General features: G+C 39.2%; 1 protein-coding gene, 1 long non-coding RNA gene and 1 pseudogene across 7 annotated transcripts in view; 1 reads left to right on the forward strand and 2 right to left on the reverse strand.

Moving 5' to 3' along the window:
- Window positions 1–9842, forward strand: part of LOC111181912 (uncharacterized) — a 13168-nt gene extending 3326 nt beyond the window's left edge. The window contains exon 3 of the long non-coding RNA XR_002646633.3: window positions 1–9842. This is a non-coding gene — a long non-coding RNA (uncharacterized LOC111181912).
- SMURF1 (SMAD specific E3 ubiquitin protein ligase 1) overlaps window positions 1–14301 on the reverse strand; it is a 102102-nt gene that overhangs the window by 23084 nt on the left and 64717 nt on the right. For all 5 annotated transcript variants that reach the window (XR_016387747.1, XM_022587771.3, XM_022587769.3 and 2 more), the window contains exons 2-6: window positions 5176–5214; window positions 3910–4018; window positions 2122–2255; window positions 1897–1962; window positions 575–650 (exon numbers count right to left, since the gene is read on the reverse strand). Coding sequence is in view for 4 of the 5 variants with exons in the window: in XM_022587771.3 (XP_022443479.1) it covers window positions 575–650; window positions 1897–1962; window positions 2122–2255; window positions 3910–4018; window positions 5176–5214 (424 nt within the window). In the remaining variant the exon portion in view is untranslated. The remainder of the gene's footprint in view (window positions 1–574; window positions 651–1896; window positions 1963–2121; window positions 2256–3909; window positions 4019–5175; window positions 5215–14301) is intronic.
- The window catches only part of LOC149747374 (KANTR integral membrane protein pseudogene), a 71873-nt pseudogene continuing 64711 nt past the window's right edge, over window positions 7140–14301 (reverse strand). Inside the window, exon 2 of the transcript XR_016387748.1 lies at window positions 7140–14301. This exon is cut by the window's right edge and continues 44407 nt beyond it. The product of XR_016387748.1 is annotated as a KANTR integral membrane protein pseudogene (transcript).

Here is a 14301-nt window from a genome sequence, read left to right on the forward strand (position 1 = left end):
TTATTTTTCTTGCAGTGTATTTGTTGAAGACACCAGGTTGTCTGCTACAGTCTACAGGGTGCCCCCCTCTGGATGGAGCTTATCCCCGGGGCTGTGCAACCCATTCCCGTCCCCTGGACCTCCAAGATGTAAGTTCATGTCAGATTATCCCTCTTTCATGATGTTGTCAGCAACTATTAATGACATTAATAGTTAACTCATTGGGGAACTGAAAAATTGTGATAGTGACCAATGAGAATTTTTGAGGGTGTTTTTTGGTTTTTGGGTTTTTTAGAATTTATTTCTCCCTGTATCATTATGAACTCAATGGATTGCTTTAATCCACTGCAGTTATAATTCTTTACTGATGCTCTTTGGCCAGCGGGAACCTCTGTAAATTGGATCCTGAGCCTTTGGGGCACTACCCCACTAGTTCTGACAGCTTCCTTTACAAACGAGGAAACTGGATCCCAGTGTTATCCCAAGACTGCACCTCAAGTATTCAACGCATTGAAAAGGTGTGAAGGAAACTTTCATACAGTGCGAGAGCCTGGGCAGCAGAGAACTCAGTGGGCATCGCTGCAGTGATACGTACCCTTCATTTTCTAACAGCCCTCTGCAGTCTACCACGGACCCTCCAGTGCCTATTCTGTCTCGTGTCTGTAAACTGACTAAAAAGAAAAGAACATCCTGCATTAAAATCCAGTGGTATTTTATACAACTGTAACACAGTGAGCCATTGCAAATGTGTAATTTATGTATGATATTATTTTAAAAAGTGAGGCATATGTCTATACATACACATATACATTCCTATGCTTTCAAGTATGAAGCATCTCACTCATTGGCTGCACAGAACGCATACCACTTGGAACACTCCTTGTAAACGTGGAGCAGAAAGAGATGCTGTGTTGTCTGTGCTCTTCATCAAAATAACAGAACACAATTTCACTCCCTCCAAGGTACCTTATATTTTAAGAAGATTTTGACTTATGTTTAATAAGGACACAGAGAGCACTGTCAGTATGTGCAAGGTCTGGATGCACCTACGTGTCGATTCTCTGTCCCTACTATGAACAACAAAGACACTTATGAAGCTGCTTCCAGTTATTCATTTTTCCCCAGCACATCCCTCCACAAAGAAAAGAAGAAATCACAAATAGAAAGGCAGTAAGTGGGAACTCTGTCGTGACAGGAGTTTTCAGATGGATATCCACTGTCCCTTTATCTTGTGTCAGGTCTACATAAGACAATACCTAAAAGATTTGGGGCCATAAGTCACTCTGGTGTGCTGCTGAAATACTGTTTTCTTTGATTGCTTGCAATGCATACAGTCAATATTTGGGTAACCCTGAAATGCTAATAAAAATGGGATGGATAACAGGATGAGCTACTTAACAGATAAATTACTTCCAGTGGGATACCTCCAGTCAACGCTTTATGACATGAGCACATTTTATTTCTTCATTCTAAATAAGTCAGTCCTCTGTAAAATCATATTACATGGAAGTCTTCAGAAATTCTCTTTGCCTTTTACATATATGATGGGTCCTCCTGAAGGAACTATTTCTTAACTCTTGCGTATGTGGCCACATTTCTATCATCTGCCCTTGGATAATATGACAAATTGTCAACTCATGCGACGATCAAAGTTACATCACAAATTATAACCCTGCATCTTTTCGTACCTTAGTCATTTTAACTCCACCTTGAATGACAGAATGAAGGGAATTAGATAAAATAATAAAAACCACATAAGATGAAATCGTTTAGTCCTGGAGAGATGGCCCCTGTATGGGGCCTGTCCTTCGAAGTATGTCACCATCGGTCAGTGCCTTTATGTGTTTTCTCAGTGATGAAGAGCTGAAGGTTAAGTCTGTAAAAATTATCTCTTTATACAGATGAGAAAGTTCTTACCCACTATTTGGCCACGAACTGCATCAGTATCTGAGGGGTTTAGTTTGCATAGATCCAAACGCTGGTCTGCAAACAAACAATTCAAAACTTAACCCAGGGAAATGTTAGCTAGAGAGGAAGGCAGGAGGAATTCTGTATTCAGTATTCAAAAAAATAAAATAAAAAATGATGCCCCATAAGCCTTCTTCAGTTGCATTAAGAGGCAGAAAAACATTGGGTTCTTACATCCAGTATCTTTTAATCTGCTGATGGCATTGGAGAGCAGCCGCACGCACCCCAGGAAGCCAGCTCCCTGCTTCTTGTGAATTTTCTTGTGGTTCCACACGCTGATGGTTATAGAATCCGTTTTCCCAACATATCTGAAACCAACATGCAAACTCATTTTTAATTGTATTTCTCAATTGCGATAGCCCATTGAGATTTTATCTGATTGACTTGTTAGTCCAGAAGAATCCTTTTAAAATAATGTTGGCTCTATATCCACAGCTAACAGGCGCTTAATAAGTATATATCTACTAACTTCAGTGGGCTGGGAAAGGACTACAACCGGTTATGTAAGAAACACATGCAGACAACCACATAATGATAATAATCTTATAACAGAGATTTACTATATTTTTATAGTTCCAAAGGATAATGGCAGGATTCAAAAGTTCCCACCAGGACTTCCCTGGCGGTCCAGTGGTTAAGACTCTGCACTTCCACTGCAGGGGCACCGGTTCAATCCCTGGTCGGAGAACTAAGATCCTGCATACCGCATGGTGTGGCCAAAAAAAAACAAAAACAAAACCCCAGCAATTAGGCTTAATAGAGAATACTAATTTGCAACAAAGGACTACTTACATCCATCCAAAGTACACAAAAGGGCACTAACTCAGACAGGAAACCTGCCACTTTCTCTCAGTGTAGGTCAACCACAGAAGGGAGCTTTCGGGACATGGACTGACAACCACTTTCCAGGCTACTTCCAGTGCCACAGTGTAACTGCAAATGAGCCTCAGGATCCAACTACTAAAAATCCCACTCAAACCCAGTTCAATTTGTGTTAGTAAAAAGCCAATAATAATCACTCAGCATTACTTGGACAAAAATTTCTTAGCAGGGACATGAAAACATAGGTGCCTACAAAATAGATTTTCAAAGTGCGATCCACTTAACAAATGAATATAAGAAATTGTCTGATGGTGTGTGGGCTTATATACCTCCAGTCATACCAAACTTTATTTTCTCTTGCAGAAAATATATTTGTACTAAAAAGCAAAATTTTTAAAAAATCAACAGAAATATATATATATTATATATTTGTATCATAAATATGTAAAATAATAATAATGGGGGCTTCCCTGGTGGCGCAGTGGTTGAGAATCTGCCTGCTAATGCAGGGGACACGGGTTCGAGCCCTGGTCTGGGAGGATCCCACATGCCACGGAGCAACTAGGCCCGTGAGCCACAACTACTGAGCCTGAGCATCTGGAGCCTGTGCTCCGCAACAAGAGAGGCCACGATAGTGAGAGGCCCCCGCACTGCGATGAAGAGTGGCCCCCGCTTGCCACAACTAGAGAAAGCCCTCGCACAGAAACGAAGACCCAACACAGCAAAAATAAATTAATTAATAAACTCCTACCCCCAACATCTAAAAAAATAAAATAATAAAAATAATGTATTTCAAATAATGCATTTTACAACCATGTTCTGGGTTTTGCTGAAAAAAACAGTAGCATATAGGGGACCTGAACTATGGCCCTTTTTTCCTGTTAGTATGGCCAGGAGATTGAAAGTTTGAAGACCACAGTTACAGAAGCAAACCATTAAAATATATGAAAATGTCAAACACAAGAACTTCCAAGTATATGAATTCTAAAAGTAGGCAGTATGTATTTGTTTGGCCATCCACGTTTGTTATCAGTAAGAAGTTTAATAATCCCTTTAAAAAAAAAATTAAATGCTTCTCTTACAAGTTAGATACCAACTTTCCTGCCGCTCCCCAAGTGGCTTATAGGATAATCAACTCACAGATCATAGTGCTGGTTCCACTTCGGGTCCAACGTGTTCTTCACAGTGTCCGTTGAGTGGCACTGCCCAGATCCATCCACAACGATCTTTGCAAAAGGGTCAGGGAGTCCTAGAGGAGAGGGGACAGCCACACTGGATGAGAAGACAGAACCCAGTCCTGCAAGTAAAGCGAGCTTCAAGGTCATCTATTTGATTAAGAAGACTACCCTGGTATATTTTTTTCTCAAGTTTAAGGTTAGTTTCAATCAGCAAAATAAATTCTTTCCATTAAGCTTTCTAAGAAAGACAACCCAGAATGACATCCTCCTCAGATTTTTAGAGGCTAGAAATGAAAACTCTAAAAATAGGCTTAAATTCAAATTTCCATTTCTGATGATCACTCAGTGGGGCTAGCTAAATGGAGGGAAAGGTGTCTACAATTATTTATATTTATACTTTCTAAAAAATAATAATACCTAGAAATCTTGTTTACTGGTCTTCGTCTATTTTATCTCTGGAAGCAAGTATTCACCGGGTTTTAATTAGGTAAGTTGCTAAATGCTGGAGTATGAATCAGACAGGTTTATAAGATCAGAGAGGTGGCCAGGTAAGGGTTTTAGAGATAGACCTGGACGTGAGCCATCACTCTGGAGCTTCTTAGCTACTTGAATAGAGTCTGCGAGCCTAAGTCTCTTTACCTTTAAAGCATGAGATGAACCACTTAGGAACGGAGCAGCATTCTTGTGAGGATCAGAAAGAGTGTGAAAAATATCATGCTGCAGGCGCCTACTTTATAGTAGGTGAACTTCTTATGAGGTGATTCCTTCCTTTAGAAAAGGATCCTCCATTTATATTTTTATTACAATTCCTTTAATTACAAGGCTTTTAAAGTGTGATTTAATTGATCAAATTTGACCAACAATTTTACTCAAACCCAGACGTTTTATAGAAAACTGTCTTGTCTGTATTGGAGCTGAGGAGACTTCACCCAGCAGAAAGCAATACATTAATGGATGGAAAGACAGAGAAAACAGGGTGGTGGCCGGAATAGGGAATGAGAGAGAGTTGTTCTCATATGAGTTATAAATTCTGTGCCTTGGAGCTACAGAGTCTCTATGTGGTAGTCAACTGGGAAAGGAAGCTTGTCAAACTGTGGATTTCTAGTCAGCAAAGGGCAGGACTTTTAGGAGAATACTCCCAGGGTTGCTTTTTTTTTAAGTTTTAAATTTCAGAAATATGTGAAGAACATTAATATTGTAAGAGAGCAAAAATGGGTGTTTTACTTACTGAAGAAGTCTTTCTTTGCAAGGTTCTTGGCACATAATACTAAACACAAACAAAAAAATGCTAGGGTTAGCACTTATGGACAAGATTTCCATCATAGTTAGTTGCTATGGACGGAATCGTATCCCCACCCAAAATTCATATGATGAAGCTCTAGCCTGCAATGTGATGTTTTTAAAGGTGAGGTCTTTGAGAAGTGCTTAGGTTTAGATGAGGTCATGGGGATGGGGCTTTCATGATGGGATTAGTGCCCCTATAAAAAAGAGACCACAGAGCTTGTTCTCACAGCAAGAAAGAAGGCAGGAAGAGGGCCCTCCCCAAGAACCTAATCTGTCAGCGCCTTCATCTGCGGCTTTTCCAGCCTCCAGAACTACAAGGAATAAATGTTTGTTGTTTAAGCCACCAGTCCATGGAATTTTGTTATAGCGGCCCAAACTGACTGAGGCACTAGCCTATATTTGCAATGGGGAAAAAACCCCTCAAAATTATCTTTACCATAGATTGTCTTCCAAATTTAGCATTACATTAAACAAAAAGCTGACAAGTAACAAAAAGTCTTTTCTCCTTCCATTGGGCATCAACTATAACAAATGCAAAATGCTTTAGTTTAAACTTAAAATCTTTAAACACATGCAGATGGATTTATCAATGTGCTCTTAAAACTCACAGGATCACATTAATACCAATTCCAATTAAGACCTACAGTATTTACCTTCATAGCTACTGCTAACAATAAAAGGAACTGTCCATTTTTGATATTCTGATAAATAATACAATTTTGGAAATGTAAACTTTGGTATGTTGGAGAAAGAAAGGGGAGAGTTACAGAAAATACGGGGCCATCATCAAGTGTTGTGAAAAACAAAGACAAAATGCATGATAAGAATTTCGCACAATGTTGGCATACAGAAAGAATGCAATAAATACTAAGTGTTGTTAGTATTTTATTAATGAGGGGGGATCGATTACTGGTAAGAAATTTTGTCACCAGATTTGTTACATGATTAAAGCTACTATATCACTAATGTCTCTTACACTTACGCAAACTTCACAAATTTTGCTAATTTTTAAGAATATAGTGTTTTACTATGAACTTACACTATTTCACAAAAATATATTCATATTATATGTTGTTCTGCAAACTTTTCACTTAGTATTTTTTTATATAACAATTTTTATCAAGATGTAATTCATACACTATACAATTCATCCATTTGAAGTGTATAATTCATTGGTTGTAACATACTCGCTGGGTTGTATAACCATCAGCACAATCAACTTAGAACATTTTCATCATCCCCAAGAAAGAAATCCTGTACCCGTCAGCAACCACTCTTTATTTAACCTCAAACCCCACCCGTCCTAGCAACCACTAATCTACTTTATGTCTCTGGATTCGCCCATCTGGACATTTCACATAAATGGAATCATAGAATATGTGGTATTTTGTGACTGGCTTCTTTCACTTAACATGTTTTTAAAGTTCATCCATGTTGTAGCATGAATCAGTGCTTCAATCCTTCTCATGACTGAGTGATATTCTATTGTATAGATATACCGTATTTTCTTTATCGACTTATCAGGTGATGGGCATTTGGCTTGTTCCTACTTTCTGGCTATTGTGAATGACGTTGTCCAGGTTGTTGTGTAGACTTATATTTTTATTTCTCTTGTAAACCTACGAATGAAGTTGCTGAGTTATACGTTTAACATTTTTAGGAACTGGCAGAATGTTTCCCACAGCATCTGCACCATTTTAAACCCCCACCAGCGGTGTGTGAGGGTTCCGGTTCCTCCCCATCTTCACTAATACTTGTTGTTGTCGGTCTCCGTGGTTTTATATCTCTGTGGTTCTAATTTTCATCTCTCTGATGACTAATGACTTTGAGCATCCTTTTGTGTGCTGTATTAGCTATTGATATATCTTCTTTGGAGAAATTTCTATTTAGATTTTTTTTTTTTGCCCATTTTTAGATTGGGCTATTTGCCTTTTTATTATTGAGTTGTGAGAATTCTTTGTATATTCTAAATACCCTTATCTATAGATATCTATATTCAGTTGCACCCCGCCACCACTCTATATCACAGGTTCCACATCCATGGATTCAACCAACCATGAAATGAAAAAATATATTTTTTTAATTCCAGAAAGTCCCAAAAAAGCAAAATGAATTTGCTGTACCCCGGGCAACTAGTTATATAGTATTTACATTGTATTAGGTATTATAAGTAATCTAGAGATGATTTAAAGTATATGGGAGGATATGCATAGATTATATGCAAATACTATGCCATTTTATATAAGGCACTTGAGCATCCATGGATTTCAGTATCCATCGGGGTGGGGGTGGTGGTCCTGGAACCAATCCCCAGCAGATACCAAGAGACAACTCTGTATAAATATCTACGTATCTATAGATAAAATATCCTTATCAGATATGTGATTTGCAAATATTCTCCTACTCTGCGGGCTGGCTTTATACTTTGTTTGAAACACCAAAGTTTTTAATTTTGATCGAGTCCAATGCATCTATTTTCTTTGGTTGCTTGTGATTTTGGTGTCATGTCTAGTAAGACTTTGCCTAACCAAAAGTCTCAAAGATTTACTCCTATATTTTCTTCTAAGGGTTTTATACTTTTAGCTTTCTTTTATAATTTTACCTCTTAAATAGACATTTAGGTCTATCATCTATTTTGAGTTCGTTCTTGTATTTGATGTGAAGAAGGGGTCCGACTTCATTCCTTTGCAGGTGGATATCCAGCTGTATCAGCAACATTTGTTAAAAAGCCTATTCTTAAAAAAGAGCCTATTCTTTCCCCATTGAATTACCTTGACACCCTTGTTGGAAATCAATTCACTGTAAATGTGAGAGCTTATCTGTGGTCACTCAATTCTATTCCATCGATCTACAGGTCTCTCCTCATGCCATGACCACTCTGTCTTGATTACTGTCTTAGTCCATTCGGTCTGCTATAACAAAATACTACGGGACTGGGTAGCTTATAAACAACAAACATTTATTTCTTACTGTTCTGGAGGCTGGAAGTCCAAGATCAGAGTACCTGCATGGTTGAGTGAAGGTTTTCCTCCAGTTTGCAGACTTCTCGTTTTATTTATACAGAGCAGAAGGGGCTAGGAATCTCTCTGGCATCTCTGTTATAAGGCACTAATCCTACTCATTAGGATTCTACCCTCATGACTTAAGTACCTGCCCCAAAGGCCCCACCTACTAATACTATCACTTTAGGGGGTTAGGGTTTCAACCTATGAATTTGAGGGGGACACAAACATTCAGACCACAGTAATTACCATAGCTTTGTGGTAAGTTTGGAAACTGGGAGGTATGAGTGCTCAAACTTTGTTCTTTTTCAAGACTGTTTTGGCTATTCTGGATCTGTTCAACTGTCATATGAATTTTAGGATCAGCTTGTCAATTTCTACAAAAAAGCCAGCCTGGATTTTTTTTTTTTTTGCGGTACGCGGGCCTCTCACTGTTGTGGCCTCTCCCGTTGCAGAGCACAGGCTCCGGACACGCAGGCCCAGTGGCCATGGCTCACAGGCCCAGCCGCTCCGCGGCATGTGGGATCTTCCCGGACCGGGGCACGAACCCGTGTCCCCTGCATCGGCAGGCGGACTCTCAACCACTGCGCCACCAGGGAAGCCCAGCCTGGATTTTGATAGGGATTTCACTGAAGCTGTAGGTGAATTGAGGGAGTATTGTCATCTTAGCGAGATTAAATTTTCAAATCCATGAACAAGAGATGTTCTTCCACTTATTTTGTCTTCTTTAATTTTAACTGTTTTGTAATTTTCAGAGTATACATTTTATACTTCTTTTATTCAATCTATTCCTAAATATTTTATTATTTTTATGCTATTATAAATGGAATTGTTTTCCTTTTTTTAAATTTTGCAATATTTCTTCTTTCTTATTTTTGAAGAAGATATCAACTTTGGAGTAATTCAAACAAAGTTACAGTTTGTTTTTTTTTTTAAAGAATCAATTTTATTTATTTTTGGTTGCGTTGGGTCTTCGTTGCTGTGCGCGGGCTTTCTCTAGTTGCGGCAAGTGGGGGCTACTCTTTGTTGTGGTGCACGGGCTTCTCATTGCGGTAGCCTCTCGTTGCGGAGCAGGGCTCTAGGCATGTGTGCTTCAGTAGTTGCAGCATGTGAGCTCAGTAGTGGTGGCTCACGGGCTCTAGAGCTCAGGCTCAGTAGTTGTGACATATGGGCTTAGTTGTTCTGCGGCATGTGGGATCTTCCCAGACCAAGGATAGAACCCGTGTCCCCTGCATTGGCAGGCGGACTCTTAACCCATGTTTGCAGGAAGCCAAGTCCCCAACACATTCCAGACTTCTCATATGGTACCTCTGGGATCTCAGGGCCCCTCATTACCAGAGCTGGACCAGACGTTTCCTGCGTCCAGGGTTGCTGCCATCGCTGCAGCTGCTTGAAACTCCCCGAAGTTGCGAGCCAGCGACTGGAACTGTTTTCTTAATTTCATTTTCAGATTGTTCATTTCTAGTGTACAGAAATACAACTGACTTTTGTGTATTCAACTTGTATCTTTCGACTTTGCTGAACTCCTTTATTATCTCTAATACTTTTGAATTTTCATATATAAGATCACATCTTCTGCAAATAAAGACAATTTTACTTCTTCCTTCAAGATCTGGACGCCTTTTCTTTCTTTTCCTTGTCTAACTGCCCAGTACCTTCAATACAATATTGAATAGAAGGGGTGGACATCCTTGTCTTGTTCCTGATCTTCGGAGGAGAGCATTCAATTTTTCAACCATTGAGTATGGCGGGAGCTGTGGGTTTTTCATAGACGCCCTTTATTAGGTTGGGGAAATTTCCTTCTGTTCCTAGCGTATTGAGTGCTTTTATCATGAAGAGGTGTTAGCGTTTGTCAGATGCTTTTTCTACATCTCTTGAGATGATCATCTGGTGTCTCTCCTTTACCTATTGATATATGTAGTACATTAACTGATTTTCAATGTTAAACCAACCTAACAGTCTGAGATATTGGGTTGGCCAAAAAGTTCGTTCGGGTTTTTCTGTAACGTCTTATGGAAAAACCCAAACGAACTTTTTGGCCAACCCAATAAAGTCCACCTTATTATGGTGCATAACTGATCCTTTTACCGTGCCTGGGCTTTTCTTTGTAGAAAGTGTTTTTCAATTACTAATCTATAATTTATTTACTCTTTATAGGTCTATTCAGATTTTTCCATTTCTTCTCAAATCAGTTTTGGTAGGATTATGGCTTTCTAGAAACTTGTCGATTTCACCTATCAATTTGTTGGCACACAGTTGTTTACAGTATCTTCTGATAATCCTTTTTATTTCTGTATAGTCAGTATTAATATTTCCTCCTCAGTGTAATCCTTATACCATTGCTTTCCAGTGGAAACACACACACACACACACACACACACACACACACACAAACTCTTCCATCTTTTTTGTGGCTAGATCATAATTTATTACAGCTCCTGTTAGTGTTTTATTTCTTGTTTCTCTAATTACAAAGGTAATATGTACTTATGAAAATATGAAAACTCACAAATGTGTAAATAGAAACTGCATGCCTCTACAACCCCATCATTACTCTTTGTTTAGCATTTTCCTGGCTAGTCTCACATGCTTATCTTTTCCCATTTAACTTTAGAATTATTTTCAGCAAGTTTAAAAGAAATGACTTCATAAATAAATTTGAGGGGAATTTACCTCTTTACAATATTAAGTATTCCCATTCTTGAATGTAGCATATTTATCTATTTATTAAATTCTTCTTTAATGCCTTTAAGTGACATTTTCATAACGTATATTTCATAAACGTTTTCCACATTTCTAATTGGGTTTACTCTTAAGTGTTTTGGGTTTTGTTACTATTGTAAATGGGAGAGTTCCTTTCATTGCACTTTCTTTTTCCTTTTTTAAATCGTCAAGATACCTGTTCTTTTTTTTTTTTCATTGCACTTTTCAATTGTTATTTGGTTACAGGAAAGCGATTAATTTTCTTACGATAATTCTAAATCTGCCACCTTTTTCAACTCTCCTCAAATAGGCCTGTGATGTCCTGTTTCCTTCCACTTCCCTTTGCTTTTACACAGCTGCTTCCAAAACTTAAGTTGAAATCTTCGCAATCTGCCTAGAATCCTGGTCCTCGCCCAGGGTTCACGAATTCAGACCATCAGCAACACCATCAGCTGCACAGGCCAGAATCTGTGCGCCACGATTTGGCTTCCCAGCCTCTCTCAGGGGTGCTGACTTCTCACCATCTCCACCCTTGTTCGAGCTCCCAACATCAGCTATCACAAAGTCATCTCTTCAAAATTTAAATCTCATGTCTCTTTCCTTTTTAGAAATTCCCCAGTGGTTTCCCATTGCAAAACTCCAGACCTGTCAGGCTCTGAGCCCAACTTCCCTCACCTCCAGCCTCAAACATTATCCAACCAGCTCGGGCCTCTTGTTTTTCCAAGGTGCTAATGCTGGATTGCTTCTGACTGGAAGAATTCTGGTAACATCTCAAAAAGATTATGTACATATGCTCATATGTATAAGACTAGCAATGTCTTGTTCATATGTACAAAATTAGCAATGTCTTGATTTAAGGGTCATTCCAGTAGAATTTGGTTATATCAAAAAGTGGAGAGGGTTTCAATAGAGTCAGCACAAAGAGAACTTTGCCTCGATTTTGTGCAAAGATCATTTAGGGTCACACTGAGTTTAGTTCATGGCATATGATTTCTCCTAGTAGAAAAATTTTGTGATCTTGAGATAGAATTCTCTTTGTCCTCTCTACCAGATACGATAAAAGATAATTTATTACACAGCATAAAATCCCACTCTATCTAGATCTACCACTCATTTTTAAAGAAATATGTTATGCACCAATTATGAGTGAGATTCTGAGGATACAACAGTGAGCAAAAGAGACATTTACTCTTAGAGAAAATGAAGCTTATTTTTTTCAGAGTATACTACCGCATGGTTTCTTCAGCTCCAACTCTGAAGTGCCCCTCTACTTTGGACAAATCATGTCTAAATCCCGTAATTTCCTAATCACATACCATAGTTTCCTAATTTGGGGGGATAAAGAAAGAACAAAGTACATAATGTTCACTTAGCTTCTGAAAACACATGGGAAGGAAATGTTTTGCTAACATTCAATTAGTAAATCAAGCTTCTTTACCAGGTCCCTGACAGAAGCATAGGGTCCCCAAAATACTATTTGTGGTTTCACCCACTCTCAGGATAAGCTACAACAACGCAAATTTAGTACTTTATTACATCAACTAAGAAATTGTCGGGGAGAGAGATAAATCAGGAGGTTGGGATTAACAAATACACACTACTATATATAAAATAGATAACCAACAAGGATCTACTGTAGAGCACAGGGAACTCTACTCAATATTTTGTAATAACCTGTAAGAGAAAAGAATCTGAAAAAAAACATATATATGTACATATACATAACTATATATATATAAATGAATCACTGTGCTGTACACCTGAGACTAACATGACATTGTAAATTACCTATACTTCAATAAATAAATAAATAAAATTACACATATTTTCTAATTTGTGTCACTATTTCCACTATTTTTCAATTCTCCAAGGCTAGAAACTTTGGCTGTAATTTTCAGTCCTCCCTCCTCTTATGTTTATGTGTGTCACCAAGTCCTATCTTTTCTTTCTCCTGAAGTTTCTTGAACTTGACCTTTCCCCTACCTGTGTCCCCACTCTCCTATTCTGGGCTCCACCCACTCGCAACTTAATCTAAGAGCAACAGGGCCCCCAGGCCCACTCAAGCCTCCCAAGTTCACACGACATTAAGCCACCAGATCGATCTTTTGAAATGCCATTTCATGTTCTGAGGCTCAAAAAGCTCCAATGGCTCTGCATTGTATTTTACGGCAAATCTGAATTTCTCCCTAGGTTTTAAAGTGCCCCATTCCCTAGTATCACGTACATTTCCACTATCCTTCATTGCCCCTCCTATGGGCCCCAGCCATTACCACCTCCAGGTGATTATTCTCACTCCTTGATGCACTTGACAATCCCTCTCTCTTCGCTGTGCTTGGTGCGGGCAAAGCCCACTTTCTCAGTGACGTCTCATTCAGGCCAGTGTTTCCCAACTGTGATAACATTTTCACTAGTGCCAAAATTAAAAAGATAAGGATGCTATCGTGGAGGTTTTCATAAAACTGAACTAATTTATTTTAAATGCCTGCCCTTTGTTCTAGTGTAATGTCTTTTCTCTTTTTTTCATGTTAAAATAGCTTCCCCTTAATGAAATGAGGTAACAAAAAATGGTGATAATTTCAACAATGACTTGGTATGACAAAAAGTTGGCAATTTTAGGTTGATAGCCACAATTACATAATTTTTTTTTTTTTTTTTTTTTCTGTACGCGGGCCTCTCACTGTTGTGGCCTCTTCCGTTGCGGAGCACAGGCTCCGGACTCGCAGGCTCAGCAGCCATGGCTCACGGGGCCAGCCGCTCCGCGGCATGTGGGATCTTCCCGGCCCGGGGCACGAACCCGCATCCCCTGCATCGGCAGGCGGACTCTCAACCACTGCGCCACCAGGGAAGCCCTACATAAATGTTTTGACTGATCCGGGAATCCCTTCTCCAACCACCAGCAATCTCTTCCTTCTTTTTGCTCCCATTTACTTGAAGGGCCACAGAGCTGAGCACTCAAGGTCTCTGCATTCAGGTGGCTTTGTGCCCCCAGCTAAGTTCTTCTGAAGAAGGAACCCCTGCCCCGACTCTGTCTTCCACCCCTTTAGACATGGGCTTCACGTGGTGCTGGCCACCCAACAGGCACATAACACAGACTATGATGAACCAGAAACAAAAAGCCAAAGAGAGAAACAGTGATAAAAATATAGAAAACTAACGTATCTCGATAACTTTAAACATCTAAGTGAAATTTTCATTCATTAAATATAATTTCCCACCTAGGATAGGTGCCAGCATATAATGTGCACTTAATGTATGTTATTACCTGTCTACCTCAGCTAACTTCTTTTTTTTTAGTTGCTCCGCGGCATGGGGGATCCTCCCGGACCAGGGCTCGAACCAGTGCCCCGTGCATTGGCAGGCGGATT

Source organism: Delphinapterus leucas, chromosome 15 (genome assembly GCF_059928025.1).
Source record: "Delphinapterus leucas isolate spDelLeu-1000000601 "Yukka" chromosome 15, BTC_Dleu_Yukka2, whole genome shotgun sequence".
Lineage (NCBI taxonomy): Eukaryota > Metazoa > Chordata > Mammalia > Artiodactyla > Monodontidae > Delphinapterus > Delphinapterus leucas.